At 50.0% G+C, this 16,688-nt stretch overlaps 1 protein-coding gene across 6 annotated transcripts in view; it reads left to right on the forward strand.

Moving 5' to 3' along the window:
- ZNF618 (zinc finger protein 618) overlaps positions 1-16,688 on the forward strand; it is a 148,649-nt gene that overhangs the window by 57,610 nt on the left and 74,351 nt on the right. For all 6 annotated transcript variants that reach the window (XM_059865461.1, XM_059865462.1, XM_059865463.1 and 3 more), the window contains exon 2: positions 6,157-6,200. In XM_059865461.1, coding sequence (XP_059721444.1) covers positions 6,157-6,200 — 44 coding nt within the window. The remainder of the gene's footprint in view (positions 1-6,156; positions 6,201-16,688) is intronic.

A 16,688-nucleotide genomic window follows, 5' to 3' on the forward strand; every position in this document is an offset into this window, starting at 1 on the left:
TAACATCCATGGTGCAACTTGTACTGTCCTAGACCTGAATGTGGGGAGAAGCCTGAGGGAACCCAGTTTGCAAGACCAAACAAACAAACAAAAACAACAACCAAAACCAAACCAAAACGAAAAAATTTAAAAGAAAAATAATTCTCCTGCCAATACAAAGAGAATTGAAATCAGCAGAGCGAGGGCCCCCGGGCTGAGTCTGAAGTGTCACAGCCAGACCAGAGGGGATCATTCCCATCTTGGCTTCCCCAGTGGGATCCTCTGCTCACAGCTGATCTTTGTGTTGGTCTGATCCACCCCCTCACTGGGTTTGTCATTAGTGTTTCTTATTAATTAGTAATTGGGGGCACCTTGTGGCTTCAGGAGAGTTGGCAGCTGTTAATGATCCCCAGGGATCATTAACAGGGATGGCACTGTAGCAGGGGCACGCCACAGCCCAGGTGGGACTGGGGCCAGCCCTGTGTTCCCCTGGGGTGGCTGGACAGGGCAGGAGCCCAGGACTGCAGGGGAAGGTGCTGGGTGGCCCTGCCTGAGTGCTGATCCTGCAGTGCCAGAGCTCTGTGGTGTTCCCTGGCTTTGGGTCCCCCTGGACACGTGTGCCCCTCGGGGTGGTGGCCACCCAGAGGAGGAGGATGTGGCCAGGGCCCTGGCCAGGCTGGGCTGATGCTGTGCTCTCAGCCAGAAACTGCTCTGATTTGTTTTGGGCTCTGCCACCATCTCCAGCAGCTGTTTATTTGCCTGTGGTGGAGGTGCTCATAGGGGTGAGGTGGATGCTCAGTAACCTCAATCCAAACCTGGATTTTGGTCTGCTCAGACACTCCCCAGACACAAAATGTCAGAGGCACCACATGGGAAGTGCTGGGCTCCCTGTGTCCCCAGGCTCCAGCACTGGGATGCTCTGTTTGTCACCACCAGGATGCTGGGGACAGATTATGTCCCTGTAGGTCACAGTCACCTTGGTGCCTTCCCCTGGATGGACTTGCCTGGAGGTCTCAGCATTAAAGAACCTCTTCCTGAAGCTTGGCCTAAGTGATGGGCATGGCCTGCAGTAATGAGCACCTTCCTCTGGCCCTGGAGACCCTCCTGGAGCTGGGCTGGAGCCCAGGCGTGGGCACCAGTCACACAGGGATGGTCCCTGGGTGTCCCCTGGCTCTGGCAGCAGAGCCTCTGTGCCTGCCATGGGAGTCTCTGCCTTTGCCTTCTGCTGCCCTCAGGCAGCAAACCCTCCATGGGCTCATCTCAGAGGGGTCAAAACACTCAGATGTTGCTGTTTACTGCTGGGCTCTGGTGTTGGAACAGGGAACAAGCACTGGCTTTTCCCAGGACAAGGCTGCAGCTGAGTCTAAGGGTGACATTCCCCTGGCTGCTCCCAAGGAATGCTGACACTGAAGCTGCCACCAGCATCCCCACCCCAGGTGTTGCCCCATGGCCAGCATGGGGGGGGAGGCTGCAGACCCCACAGTCGATTTTGGGGGTTGGGGAACCCTCACTCGGGGGCTTGGCTCAGCTATGGGACTGGGCAGATGCCTCAGGGAGAGCTCCCATTTCCTCCTTGCAGATTTTTTTTTTTTTAATTTTTATTATTATTTTGTTTTTTTCTTGAGGGGAAGCTGCAGCTGAGGAAATAGGCAGCACATTCCTCCAGCCGCAGGAACTGTCTTGTTCCCAAGTGGAAAATTCTTCCCTTTTGGAGGCTGCTCTGGTGGATTGGCAAAGGCAGGGGATGAGGAGGGGATGAGCCACAGCAGCCTGAGGCAGTGGAGATCTTTGTCCTTCATGCAGGGGATGCCCTGGCTCTGGGAACCAGAAGAAACGGCCTTAAATTGCACCAGGGAAGGTGCAGGTTTGATATTAGGAAGAATTTCCTCATGAAAAGGGTGGTCAGGCATGGGAACAGCTGTGTGGGGCAGTGGTGGAGTCACCATCCCTGGAAAGGTTCCAGTGTGGATGTGGCACTTGGGGACAGGGGTTAGTGCTGGCCTTGGCAGTGCTGGGGATAGTTGGACTGTGGTCTCAGAGGGCTTTTCCAGCCTCAAGGATTCCATGGTTGTGTGGAGCACAGCTCTGCCTGGATCGGCCCTGGGTTCAGCCTTGTTTCCTTCTTTGGCAATCCGGGCCTTGGGGTTCCTCAGCATCCACTGTGCTGGCAAGAGGAAGCAGAAATCCAGATTAAAAAGGGGCACAGGCACATTTATGGGTCCTTGTGCTCTGCAGATGTTTTGGTGGGATGTGGAGCTGCTCTGCTGTTTTTCCCCCTCCTGTTTAATAAAAATTAAATAGGAAACTGCCGGTGTCTTGCCCTTTGTTTAAAGAAGAGAAAAAGGAAACAAAAAGCACTTCCTGCATTTTCTGTGGCTCTGAAGTTAATAACCCCAGACAGCACAGGTAGCAGGCCTGCAGTTATTTTTATGGCACATTGCTGTGTCAGACCTGTTTCCAGTTGCTTCTCCCTTTGCCAAATTTTAATTATTTGGGGGAAAATTTTCCATGCTGGGTGCTGCTGGCTCCTTCCAAAATTGAATGTGTGGTTTGTGTTTGTACAAAAATTACTCAGCTGTCTTTGGGAGGATGTTTGGGGGAAGCAGCGTGGGGGGGGTTGGTTTTTTTCCTTTTTTTCCCCCTCAGGTAAACAAACAACTCTGTCCTTTTCCCTCTGCAGAGGGAAGGTGCTGTGGGAGAGGGGCAAGTGGGGTCTGCTTCTCCTGCAACCCCCAGGCAGAATTAGGGACCTCTCCGTTTGGGATGGGGTTCAGAGGCAAATCATAGTGGGTGGCTCTGTCGGAATAAATAGATAAATACATGGAACCCCTTTTCCCCCTGGGATGGACTGTGGCAATGCTTTGGGGGTGTCCCAGTGCCCCCATCCCATCCATGGGAGCTGATCCGAGCATGGATACAAATCCAAGTGATTTGAATAATTGTTTCTAATCATAATTTAAGTGATTAGGCAGAAGGCCTGTGCTTAAATCTTCTGAAACCTCATTTCACATTTTTATTGCTTGAAGTTATTTTTTAGTTTTGCTGTAACTGTTACAATGTTGCGGTTTTTTCCCAATATAGTGTAGCCCTCTCTATAAACATGGATTTCTCGGGTCAGTTTTACATCTGCTTGGACTCCTATTTTTTGACACGTTATCCTGTTAGGAGATGTTGACTGATACATTTCTTAATTATCACATGATTTACTTTTTGCTTACAACTCAAGTTGAAGAGCATATGGCCTGAAACCACATTCTGCTTGTGTGCATTTTCATTTAAAAGATATTTATTAGCATTAGTTAAACAAAACTAACCTAAACGCACCCAATATGTAGAAAAGCAACTTCAGGGAGTAACATTTTGAATTGTAAATGATTTTATGGGGCAGATTGTGTGACATTCTCCAGCCTGTTCCAGCACCCCACATCCGGCCTCCCTGCTCATCAGCAGATGCACATTCTGCTCCTCTCCTTTTTCAATTAGAAATTAGGAAATCACCAAAATAAATTCTTTGGGTAAATGGGAGCGCAGGAGATTCTAAAGGAGCACAGGAGATTTCTGTTCCCCTCCACAAAGGTGTTACTTTGCTGGGGGCTGCTCTGACCTGTTTTGGCACATTCTGGTTAAACAGTGATTTCCAGCCTTTCACCCTTCCACTTCCTCGTGGCATTTTAGTCTTCAAATGCCACTTTTTAGAATTAAAGTGGAATGTTTTAGTTTAAATGGATTTTATTTTTGAAGGAACAGGCTGGGAGAGCTGGGGGTGCTCACCTGGAGAGGAGAAGGCTCCAGGGAGAGCTCAGAGCCCCTGCCAGGGCCTGAAGGGGCTCCAGGAGAGCTGGAGAGGGACTGGGGACAAGGGATGGAGGGACAGGACCCAGGGAATGGCTCCCACTGCCAGAGGGCAGGGCTGGATGGGAGATTGGGAATTAGGAATTGTTCCCTGGCAGGGTAGGCAGGCCCTGGCACAGGGTGCCCAGAGCAGCCGTGGCTGCCCCTGGATCCCTGGCAGTGCCCAAGGCCAGGCTGGACACTGGGGCTTGGAGCAGCCTGGGACAGTGGGAGGTGTCCCTGCCATTGCAGGGGTGGCACTGGATGGGCTTGAAGGTCACTTTTAATCCAAAGCAGCCTGGGATTCTGGGGATTTGTTTATGTCGGCATCTAGAAACATTTAATGCAGCTTGATCTGATCTCATTCAGGCTGAGCTTGGTGTTTTTGTCTAATGAATCATCTCCAGCAGCACCCTGGCTGGGTGAAACCATTGAGATGAGAGCCCTTACCTGCTGTGGTTCCTTTTTTTTTTCTCTCTTTTTTTTTTTTTTTCAAAATAAGGAAACTCCCCAGCACTGGGAATTGTTGGGGTGTCTGTGCAGGACCAGGGCTGGGTTCCATCATCCTCATGGGTCAGCATGAGGATGATGGCTGACCCATGAGGTCAGCTATCTTCCTTCCAACTCTGGATATTCCATTGTTCCATGATTCAGCAGGTGATTTTCCCATGGAATTCTCATGGTGGGAGCCTCACAAGGTCCCTGTGATCCAAGATGTGGTTCTTGGGTTGTGCACAAAACCCTTTGTACAGGCAGGAATTGTGAGTTTCCCATCTCTGGGATCCCCAGCACCCCAACAAGGTTTCTGCCCTGGCTCTATATTAAATCTCCTTTTTCCCCTTTTCCCCCCTTTCTTTGTACACAGATCTAATCTTCCAGAAAATGCCCCAAAGGTTTGAGCAATCTACCAGTTGCAGGAACCCATAACGCTTTTTTTTTTTCTTTTTTTCCCATTGTGTAAGCATGACAAATCATTAATTTTTGATTGATTGCTTTGAATTATGGGTGCTCTGACATCCTTTCTGTAGCTGAACAGCTGTATAACAAATGAACATATCAGTGCTCACAAAAGATTGTAGATCTAACAGAAGCAATTACATTGTCAGCTCCTCCCTTCTGGCTTTTCCCAGGCAATGGAGAGAAGAAATTTTTTAACAGAAATTCCTCAAGTGGCTCACAATAATAATAATAATCATCATCATAATCATCATAAAAAAATACCTTTTTGTAATTGAATTAGATTTTTATCTCTTCATTTCCAGTGGATTTCATATTCCTTCAGAAGCCAGGTTGTGTTTCTGCTTTGTGTAACTTGGACAATCCCTTTGAAGAAAATTTTACATGAAGAATTAAACAAAATAAAATCAAATTGCAATTTTTTTTGGTTACTCTTCCTTTAAGATTTCAGAATTGCACCAGTGCACTAAATGTGACCTCCATAACTTTTAAATTAAGAATTTATGCTGGCTTGAAATTTATGAAATATTTCAGCATGAAAGAAAGCCTTTTTCCCTCAGGAAAATTGAGCAATAAATCACAGCACTCTCGATTTACTGCCCTACAGCCAGCCAAAGATGGGATTTTTTTCCTTCCCCCCTTCGTTCTGAAAAAAAAAAAAAAATAAAAAAAATGTAATCATATAAGACAGCTTAGCTGCTATCCTCCCACTCTCTAGAATTTTTAATTTCAGCTGTTTCTGCTTGGATTTATTTCCAATATTCCTGCTCGGCTTTTCAATTTCCTCAGTTATTAAATTTTAATTCAGTGCATTAGCATTTAAATTAAAAAAGGGTTTATTTTATCGAAATCGTTGGCTGGCCCCCATCCTGCTGCACATGAATTGCCTGTTTCTGCCATTTGCACAAAATGTGAAATGCAGCTAATATCTTTTAACTTGTATTTGCACAAATTCAGAAATAAAATTTCTGGGATTGAAATAATATTGTCTTTCCAAGGAAGGCTCTCATCAGTGAGCTGGGGAAAAGGCAAGAGGAGACCCTGGGCCCTCCCTGCTCAGCCCTGCCAGGGCCTGCAGGGGCTAATTAGGGCCCGGGGCTAACGAAGGCAGGCATTGGGCCTGGAGGGGGCCATTCCTGCGTGGACTTTGGGACAATTTGGCCATTCCTGATCTCTCACTTGGCGATGGCGTGGCTCTGCATGCCAGGGATCACTGCTTGAGACTTAGGTGGGGATGGGCTGGGCAAGCTCAGACCCTGCCCAGCCCCGACACCCCGGGCTCAGAGCTGGGCACAGGGTGGGTCTGCAGCTCTGGGGAACCCTGACTTTGGGCTGGAGAGCAGCCTCATCCCTCTGAACCTAACCAGCTCTTCTGTTTTGATCTCCTAGGCCGAGGAGAGCAACAGCAGCGGGAGGAGGAGCTCTTCCAGCAGGTAGGGCTGGGATGTGCTGGGTGAGCTCTGCTCAGTTGTGCTCTCCATCCTGGAGACGGAGTGGCCAAAGGTGGGATGGGTGTCAGAGCTGAGTGTCCGTGCAGCCCTCTTTGGATATGGCTGGGAGGATGGATGTGGGAGGCTGGCCTCATCCTGGCATTGGGGACTGAAAGCAGAGGTGTGTTGTGTGTGCTGTGGGGAGTTCCAGCTGAGTGCCCCCAGGGTGAGGCTCTCGGATGGAGACCTTGGGCTGTGCAGACCCTTCCTTGTGTCCTTTAGAAGGAGTGGACAGAGGTGTCCCACCACCCCACTCCCCTGTGATCCCACTGAGAGGTGTCTCTGCTGCTCCCACTCTGGAGAGGGACATGCTGAGGTGGGTCTGCTCTGGGCTGTGGCCTCACAGAATCACTGGGTTGAAGGAGGCCTTCAAGATCATCGAGTCCAACCCGTTCCCTGACACCTTAACTAGACCATGGCACCTAGTGCCACATCCAGGCTTTTTTTAAACATATCCAGGGATGATGACTCCTCCTGTCCCCTCCAGGGCCTTGAAAGCACTGTGAAAGTTTTATTCCTTAGATAAAACTCATCCTGCTGTGTAAAAGCACATCCAGTGAGATCTGAGAACTGTGGTGCTGATGCCCTCCCTGCCTCCCACTGCTGACCGTGCAGCCCCTGCTGGGTCCAATGCTCCCACTGTGCTGGCTGGTCGCTGCCCAGTGCCCCAGCTCTGCCAATGGCATTTCAGGACAAAATCCCCTAATTTCTGGCAGCTTTTTGTCCAGTTGGCACTGCTTGGCATTGAACATGTCTGGCGTGCCCCTGAGCTGGGCAGAGGGGAACACTGGGTGTCTGTCACAGGGGAAGACGTCTCTGTCTCACTTTGGGCGTGGCTCACCTGTGGCCCAGCAGTGCTGGCTCACTGGGAATCAGCCTGAAGGAAGTCTTGGAAAGAAAGCACAGGCTGAGGAGCAAGGGGAGAGGAGGTGGGCATCACTTCCTTCCCCTGGATTGGTTATTCCAACCTTTAATTCAGTTTTGCAGCTCTCACTGGAGGGTTTCCCACAGCAGGTGGGCAAGTGCATCCTCCACGTGGGAGCTGGCCTTTGGAGTGTCCATCTCATCTTTGGAGTGTCCATGTCACCTTTGGGGCATCCATCTCACCTTTGGAGAGCCCATGTCACCTTTGGAGTGTCCATGTCACCTTTGGGTTGTCAATGTCACCTTTGAAGTGTCCATCTGACCTTTGGGGTGTCCATCTCACCTCTGAGGTGTCTATCTCACCTGCCTGGGCTGCCCTTGGGGCTCAACATCCTCCCAGGAGTGAGCAATGGCCCTTTCCAGGGCAGGGATGGAGCTCCAGGCGAGGTGGGAGAACTTCCCTCCCTGTTCCTTTGTATGTTCAGAGGAGTGTGAGGCTGGTTGCTGCTTTTTTCATTGCAGAAAAGGGGAAACAAACCCCACTTGATCATCTACCTGACTGAACAAAACATGGTCAAAGAAAGGAGAATAACCAAGGCCATTTAAAAATAATAAAACAGAATCAAAACGTAGTATTTCAAGAAAGCCCTGTCAGTGATTGAAGGTGGAAATGTAGCTCTGACTGAATGTGTGAGGTCATCAGTGGATGGAGACACAAAGATGGATGTTTCTCAAAGTCATTGCTGCTTGAAACCCTCAATAATTGCAAACTATCAAGGAAGCTTTTAACAATTAATTTGTATCAGTAAAAATATAAGCAAAAATAATATTGTACAATAGAATATAGTATAATATAATATAGTATAATTTAATTAATATAATATAATATAATATAATATAATATAATATAATATAATATAATATAATATAATATAATATATTTCCTAGATTTTATCTTCCTGCAATATTTTTTTTCACAGTAGCAGGCTTGGTCTAAGGTAATGACTGTGGTATTGGGTCAATCCCATTTTTCTTTTTTTACTGCAGTGAATTGATTTTATTTTGTTTCAAGCAAACCCTGGAAGCTCTGAAGGCCCAGGGGTTTGTGCTCCCACCAGCCCCAGCTCCAGTCCTGTTGCTGCCTTTGGAAGAACAGGGGTCAGGGTGTGCAGCTGGCAGCTCCTGGTGGCAGAGATCACTCACTGTTCTCCTCCCCCATTGACTCCTGTGTGGTTGCTGCACCTCAGCAAGTGCTCAGCACTTAAAAAGGTGAAGAGAATTCTTAGGAGCACAAAAAGCCCTTTTCCTTGAAGGCAGCCAGAAGAGAGATGGCTGCTTGCCTTGGGGAAGATGACAACTAAGAGACAACCTGACAAAGCTGTGCGTGTTTTTGAACACTCCAGAAAAGGTAGATCAGAGGCTTCTTTCTTCCTTTTGCAAGGAAAAAAGAGACAGTCAACAAAATTAAAAAGCAGCAAATTAAAAGCCAGTAAAAGGCAGGATGTTTTCCTGCATGATGGGCAGCAATGTGATGGGAGTGTGATGCCAGGAGCTGCTCAGAGGGGCTGGGAGGGGACTCAGCAGGAACACAGTGACAGGGGTGACATGGGCTGGATTCACAGGATCCCACACTGCCTTGGCTTAGGAGGGAGAGTCCCACTCCATGCCATGGCAGGGCCACCTTCCACTGTCCCAGCCTGCTCCCAGCCCCAACGTCCAGCCTGGCCTTGGGCACTGCCAGGGATCCAGGGGCAGTCCCAGCTGCTCTGGGCACCCTGGGCCAGGGCCTGCCCACCCTGCCAGGGAACAATTCCTAATTCCCAATCTCCCATCCAGCCCTGCCCTCTGGCAGTGGGAGCCATTCCCTGGGTCCTGTCCCTCCATCCCTTGTCCCCAGTCCCTCTCCAGCTCTCCTGGAGCCCCTTCAGGCCCTGGCAGGGGCTCTGAGCTCTCCCTGGAGCCTTCTCCTCTCCAGGTGAGCACCCCCAGCTCTGCCAGGCTGGCTCCAGAGCAGGGGGCTCCAACCCTGGAGCAGCACCATGGCCTCCTCTGGACTGGCTCCAGCAGCTCCAGGTCTTGTGTTGGAGCCCCCAGTGCTGGACATGGTCTGGTCCCATCCTGTGGGTGAGCACATGGCAGGAGATCAGTTCCTTGCTGATGTCCACTGGAGACTTGCTTTAAGCTTCTTCTGAAGCCCCTTGTGCACATGGTGGCCCAGGCTGGGTGTCCTGTGTGGTGTGTGACAGTCCCAGGGGTTGGTGGGACTGGAGAGCAGTGTGGGAGCACCACTGGCAGCTCTGGGCCTCAGGGTGAGCACTGGGAGTCTCCATGAGACTATTGGAGCACTAACGACTTCCCAATAATTAATGTCAGCGTTCAGATGGTGGGCTCTGGATCCTGACAAGAAATAATTGAAAAACCAAATGTGCAATTATGTCTGACAAGCAGCGTGTGCTTTTCTTGGTCACCAGAGCCTTGTGTAGTCATGTGTTAGACACAGTTTTATATAATTATTATTGTTTATGTGGTGGGTGTCAGAGGAAGGAGGAATTTCAGTTTGGAGTCCTCTGTTGGCTATTTATTTTAAAGTCATTAGATTTGTTTTCAGACTTAACTACACTTAATGTGCGAGACTCCTGCTGAATAAATCAGGCCCTGCTCTAGGAGCTGCATCTGTTTGGAGGGAACGGAGCCAGCTGGAAGCTCAGCCCGGGGCTCTCACCAGCGGGAGTTGCCCACAGTACAGATGTAGCTGTGGAGGAGCTCAGAGCTGTGCTCCTGGAGCTGGGGGAATCCAGGCTCCAGGGCTGCAGCTGCACCCAGGGCAGGGCTGGCTCTCCTTTAGGGCAGTGCTGACAGCACTGGGCTGCAGCTCTCAGAAAGGGCTCAGGGAGCTGCCAGTCCAGAGAAGGCTCTGGGTGTTGGAGCAGAGCAGAAGTTCCCAGGGGTGCTTTGGTCTGGGCCTGGGGGTTTCCCAGCTCTGACATGGTGCAGTTTTCCCAGGTACTGCAGACCAAGCCATGGTGCCTCAGGGGTCTGAGTGCTTCAGTCTGTGCCATAGAAGATGTGACTTCCATGGAATCACACAATCCCTGAGCTGAAGGACCCATCAGGATCACTGAGCCCAGCTCCTGTCCCTGCACAGACACCCCAATATCCCACCCCAGGCATTCGTGGGAGCAGTGTCCAAATGCTCCTGGAGCTCTTGGGGCTGAGACCGTTCCCTGAGCCCTGGGAGGAGAAGCTGTTGGGAAAGGGTTGCACCCGCTTTGCTCCTTCTCAGTTCACCTTTCTCCAGCCTCCCTGGTGGCACCTTCCCTTTCTTCCCTGCATTCCTTGCTGTGTCATTTGTGAACACATCCTCCCCAGCAGCTCCTGTCACCCAAGGGAGTGCCCTGGGATGGCATCAATTCTTCTTCAGGCTCCTCTTCCAGCTCACCAGGCCCCCAGCACTGGGGAAGGACAATTTCTGAGGTTGTGGTCCTCTGAAGCTCGGGAGAGGGCTCTACACCCTGTGGAGGGACAGGCCTGGGGCTGGGTATTTCCAGGAATTTTTTCCAAAGAAAATTATTTGAATTGTCTCCCCTTTCTTGAAGAGGCAACCTGTGGGATTTTCAGTCCCATAGCACCAAGAAGCTTTCAACTCATCCTACATCAGAAAAAGAGAAAACTCTCACTAATTAGGCAAGGAATTTAATAAGCCTTGGTGCCCGCCAAAGGGCTCTCACCAGCCATCTTCAAAAAGAAACAAACCAACCAACCAACCAGCACAAAACCCCTCAAAAGTGCCCTGTGGCCAGTTCTAGAGCCGTGGATAGTTCAGTTCTATACAACAACCAGGACAGAAGCTGTGGGGAACCCAGGCAGGTTTCCTTGAAACCCCAAAGAAAGTCAAATGTCCACGTGCAAGGAGATGTCAGTGCTCAGACATATCCCAGCTCTGAGGGAGAGGAGTATTTTCTGTGTAAACCACACCAGTTTGCCCAGTGCCAATGTCTGGGAGAGCTTTGGGTGGTGTGAGGTGGAGAAACGTCCCTTTCTGGAGCCATAAAGTACTGAGATGTGGCAGTTCTAAAGCCTTCAGGAGAGCTGAGCCACCAGGAGATCCCTGGGTCACCCCCTCACTCCTCATGGCATCTTGGAGACCTGTGGCCATTTCAGTTCTCACCCCCTCAGTCATTTTTTAGTGAAGGAACACAGAGCTCTTTTACTGATATAAATAAATCCTTAATCTATTCTCTTTGTTTTCCCCTGAATTTCTTTGTCTCTGTTGACATTTCCACGCTTGAAAATTTAAAGACGCTGGCAGCTATTTCATTATCATCTTAAATTCAGTTTTTAACCTGCATCATTTGTGTGTCGCGGTTTTTATCTGACGGAATTCTTTTGCTTTTGGCAAAGAGTGCGCGGTTGTTTTTTGTCGGATAAGCCAAATTTTTTTTATATTTGGTTAGACTTTCCTCTTCAAACCATCCTCGAGATATTCCTAATAAGGACTGAAGGGAATTTGTTTTGCTAATACCTTAGGAATTCTTTGTGGCTCTTAACTATTGTTCTGGTTTGTATTTTAATGTTTAATTTCCAGGGGAGAGGCAGGCTGATTGGTCCTGGAGTTTACCTTCTCTGAAGGATTTGGAGCTGCCGAGTGTCCCTTGAGAAATGAATGCACGATTAAATTCCTCTTGGACTTCCTGAAGCAGAGTTTGCTGTCAGGAAAGGTTTTGTGTTTTACTAGACCCAGATAGCTGGAAAAATTAAGTATTCTGCTTTGTTTGTTTGTTTTCCCTAGATTTTAGCACTGACACCACACACACCACCGAGTGCTGCATTATGTATTTTGGGGTTTTTGAAAGCTGTTACCTCTGTTTTCAAGAGCTGGCTGCCCTCAGAGGCAGGGGGTGAACTTCCCTGAGGCATCTCTCTTCTACAAAATCTTCATGTCCTTTAAATTTATAAACTCCTTAATAATATTGGTATTTATTGGGCAAATTTCTCCCAGGAAAGCCTGAATGGCAGCTACTGTCACACTTCTGCCTGCAGAAGGACGTGGCCTCATGTTCTGATTTCAGTTTATTTTGGAGGGAGAAAGCAGAGGATATAAATATGTCCCAGATAGGGGCAGGGTTTGGGCTGCTTCTCCTGCCTCAGGGATTTCCTTTGTGTGCCCAGTTAGTTTGATGTCCCCAGGTCCAACTGAGTTGGAGCAAGGGCCTCAGCACCTCCAGGAGCTGCAGCTTCATCCTGGGTCAGAGTAGGAGGGAGCAGCATGTTCAGGGTCATGGATGCCAAGAGGGGACCCAGCAGCCTCTGAAGAAACCCAGCCAAGCACAAGGATGCAGCTCCTAGGCCGTGGACAGAGCCAGCACAGAGACCACAGGAGCATGTGTGACCTCGCAGGGACCTCGGAGTCTGTGAGTCCTGAGGTTCACAAGAGCAGCTTGCATGTGGAAAATGCCCAGAAGCTCTGACCAGCTTTTGCTTTTTTTCTGTTCTTCAGCAGGTCTTCTCTCCTGTACTGCTGGGGGGAGAGGGACTTCCCATCCCCTAAAATAACATCAGGACAGGAGAGAGCAGGTTTTCCTGTAACCTTTCAGAAATTAAGTACACATTTTGGGAATTCACAGTGGCATTGGAGAAGATTGTGAAGAGAATTGAAACCTCCTGGTGGAACATGGATGACCATGAACCCCTCTGTGACCAAGTGAAAATTTGGGTTTCAGGAGTATGAAGCAGCACAAGGCTGTGTCTGTCACCCAGAGTGCTGGTGGCACCCTTGGGTGTCCTGGTTGGGTATCCATGCTCTGGAAAATGGACAGGCTCACAAATGGAAAGAGTCAAGGATCAGAAGGAATATTCTGGTGTGCACACAGTGTACATTAAGGAAGCATTTGCTTCACTTCATTCAAGAGACAGCAGAGGAGGTTTTCTCTCCTGTGGAGGGGAGATTCCCAGTAAGAGAATCTCCTTTCCAGCAGATGCCCAATGACCAGAGGCAGCAATCCACACAAGAAGTACAGTGCCTGTTCCAGAAAATAATCCCTCAGAGGAGGAATCCAGGATGGGGTGGTTGTTCCAGCACTTCACACATCAGCAGCAGGACATCCTCTCTGAAGGATGCAGGCTCAGGCTGCAGAGGGGCTTTGACAGAGGCTCTGGGAGCTAAGGCAGGGAGGGGGGGTTGAATCCCTTGGAGAGGAGCAGTTCTGGACACTATGACACAGGAACTTGGGGTGGTGTCTTTGCCTTTTAGGGTGTGAGGGAACATCTGAAGCTGGGGCTGGAGCCTGGAACCAGGAGCTCAGTTGTAATGCTGGGAAAACAGTTCCTGCTTTTCTCTCTTTTAACCCTGCAGTTGAAAATCTTGTTGTCTGGTGATGTCTGCAGGAGATGTCCCCAGTGAAGGACACCAGGCAGTTCCTCTGCTTCCTGATCTTCTCCACCTCCTCCTGGTGTAAGGCATGGGGCCCAACACCTGGGCTGCCCCAGGAAGCAGATGAGAGCCATGGAGAGGGGTTGGAAGGCCACCACAGCTAATTTATCAGACAAGCAGATTTTCAACTTACATCCTTCTTTTTCTTGTCTCTGCTTTCATCATCTCCATGTAAAATGAGAGTTCATTTACGTCTGTTCTGTCTATTCCACTTCCCATAGCTCCAGTCATGACAGGAACCTTCTGGTTCTTGTGAAACCATGGCAGACATCTGTAAATGGAGCTCAGTTTCAGCTTCTGTCATTTTTTGCTTCCTTTACTTTCTGACAGCGGAGGCCTTTTGATTTAGCCTTGGATGAGCCAACTGCAGGTTGGTTTCCAGAAGACAAGGTGGGACATCCCACTGGTGCTGGTGTCCTGTTGGCCTCTGCAACAGGACCCATTGCTTGGTCTCCATGAGTGTTTTTGGGTCCTTACTGAACCTCTTTGGTGCTGCAGACCAGAAGAGCCTTCCAAGGAGTGCCCAAAGTGTGTTTCAGTTTAACTGGGCACACCCTGTCCTCTGCCGAGGGGTGTCACCATGGAATCACAGAATGGGTTGGGCTGGGGGGACCTTGAAGACCCATCCTATTCCACCCCCTGCCATGAGCAGGGACAGCTTCCACCAGAGCAATGTGTGCAGAGCCCTGTGCAGCTTGGCCATCATTGATACCATCAAGGCACTCATGATCTCTGGGTTTTCCAGCTTAAGTGTTGTTTAGAAAAACCAAAAGATGCTTCACATTCTCTGCTGGGGCAGGAGAGCTGTCTGTAGGTGTTGGTTCAGAGTGGTACATCCTCCTCCACATGTGTTTCCTTTTCCTCTCCTTTTGAGGAGCTGATCTTGAAGACTGATACTTCACTGATCTCACTTTGCCCCTCCCCAAAAACTCAGCAGGATGTGTGCTGTAAAAATAGCCTCATTAGAAGCCATCTGAGTACATACGCAATCACAGATGACTCAAAGGGAGCACGGAGCATGCATGTTTCTGTTGCTGTCTTCAGAGAATTACATGACAAATTATTCCTAGCTGGAAGAAATGTCCTTTTATAATTGGGGTTTTTTTCTCATTCTTTCAGAAGGGAGGAGTGTGTGTTTTTTAAGTAGCTTTTAGTCACTTTCATTATTTATGAGGATGCTACTCCAGATCAGAAAAAGCAAACTGCCAGCGCGAGTTCCTTGTGGCTGCAGCAGCTGACGGGCCCCGTTTGCTTTCACTCATTGCTGTTCTGCTCATCACACCAGGGAGACCCTGCAGGGACCAGAACAGCCTCACGCTGCAGCCTTCACCCCTCTTCCCCCCTCCTGCCACAGGAGATCAGCTGGAAGGGGCTGCTGGATCCGCGGCTGGTGTCACCGTGCAGAGAGGACTGGTGTCAGCACCCAGCCTTTCCCTTCTGTCCTTCCCTCGGGAGGAGTTCCTGGCATTGCCCTCATGGCATTGCCCTTGTGACATTGCCCTCATGTTGCTCCCTGCATTGATGCTGGTGAGGCGCTGCACCCAGAGCTGCTCTGCCCACGTTGTTGTGCTGCATCATCGAGCTCTGCCAAAGCCTGAGGCCTTCGCGAGCTGCCACAGGTGTAGGGCCAAGGAAGCTGTACCCAAATGGGTGCAGGAACCCACTTTTACCCCTGCCTTTCCAGTTCCTCATGCTGAGGCTTCATTAAGGCTTTCTGAAATCTTTTCTGCTTTCACACACTTGTGTCTGACATGAAAGTGGCCGTAACGTCATCAGAAGATGAAAGTCTGATGATCAAAGCAGGCAGCAATGTTGAAATGAGCATTGTGAGCTGGCAGAGCTGGTATTACAGTAATTGGCTGTGTGGCCTACTTAGTGAGAGCAGTGATACATGCAAGTGCAATGTCTGTTTGCCTCTTTCATGTTGGAAATCACAGAGTCTGTTCTGGGAAGTGGAACAGGACCTCACCTGTAGGAGCAACCTGGCACAGAGTGAGCACTGTGGGATCCCAAGGCTTCTGCCTCCTCTCCTCAGCATGGAAGAGCCTCTTGGATTGCCAGGGCCCACAGCTCAGTAAAAGCAAGGCATGGAACACTGAAGGAGGTTGGTATTTCCCAGGAAGGGGCAAAGCCATTGGGAAGAAGTTAGATCCCCCTGTGGAAGGAGGTGGGGGTTAAGCCAGCTGTGCCTGGGCACTCTGCTCCTCTGTGGCCTGATGGCTCTGAACAGTTTTTGTGCTGTGTTTGGAGAACAGGAATATCCTCTTCCCAGGGAACATCAGCCCATGGATGTTTGAATGCAGGTGACCTTCAGAGGGAGGTGCAGCTGACCCCTAGAAGGCCACACTGAGCACTAAACCTGCATTGTTTCCTGGAGAAGGGTGGTGGCATGAGGCTGGGGACCGAGCTCAGAGCCACTAGGAGAGGGTGGCCTGAGGACCCGGCGGTGGGAGGTGACTCTGGCAGGTTCTCCCTTGGCTCCTGTGCGCTGCTGTCTCCACCAAGTGGAGGCTCTGGCCATCACTGGTTCCAGTGTGGCCCCAGCAGTGCCCTGCAGGGATCTGGCAGCTGGGAGAGGTCTCTGTGTGGGCATGGGGGACGTGGGCACTGCCTGGGTCACACTGGGGAGTCCTTCTGCCCCCAGCCCCCAGGACTGATACTGAACTTACCTGACACCCCAAAAGCTTTGAGTATTTTTCTCTCTGTGCCCTCACCCAAACCTGTGACACCTGCTTGGAGCCTTGGGAGCTGCAGAACTGAAAATTCACTCCTGTTGTGGCTCATCCTCTTTCTGAGCCTTTCCAGCAGTTGTGCCTCAGCTCTGGAAGAGCTGTCATGGGACAGGAGTGGCAGAACCAGGCCTGGCCACGGTGGTGCTGAGGCCTGATGTCTTCCCTCCCCCAGGCAGGATGTTCCTTGTCCCCCTGTGTCCCTCGGGGAACTTCTGGAGAACAAGCATGTTCCAGATCTCCTGCTGCTTTACCCTCATCTCCAAGTGGAGTGGAGGTTCTTTGTGCTGCTCAATAGCAGGGGAAGTAAAATTCAGCTCAACACTGAGCAAGAGTAGCATCACGGGCTTGCAAGGGCTGATGCAAGGACCAAAGGAGTGGGAATGAAATGAAGCTTGCCTGGGTCAC

The sequence above is a fragment of the Haemorhous mexicanus genome, chromosome 21 (genome assembly GCF_027477595.1).
Source record: "Haemorhous mexicanus isolate bHaeMex1 chromosome 21, bHaeMex1.pri, whole genome shotgun sequence".
NCBI lineage: Eukaryota > Metazoa > Chordata > Aves > Passeriformes > Fringillidae > Haemorhous > Haemorhous mexicanus.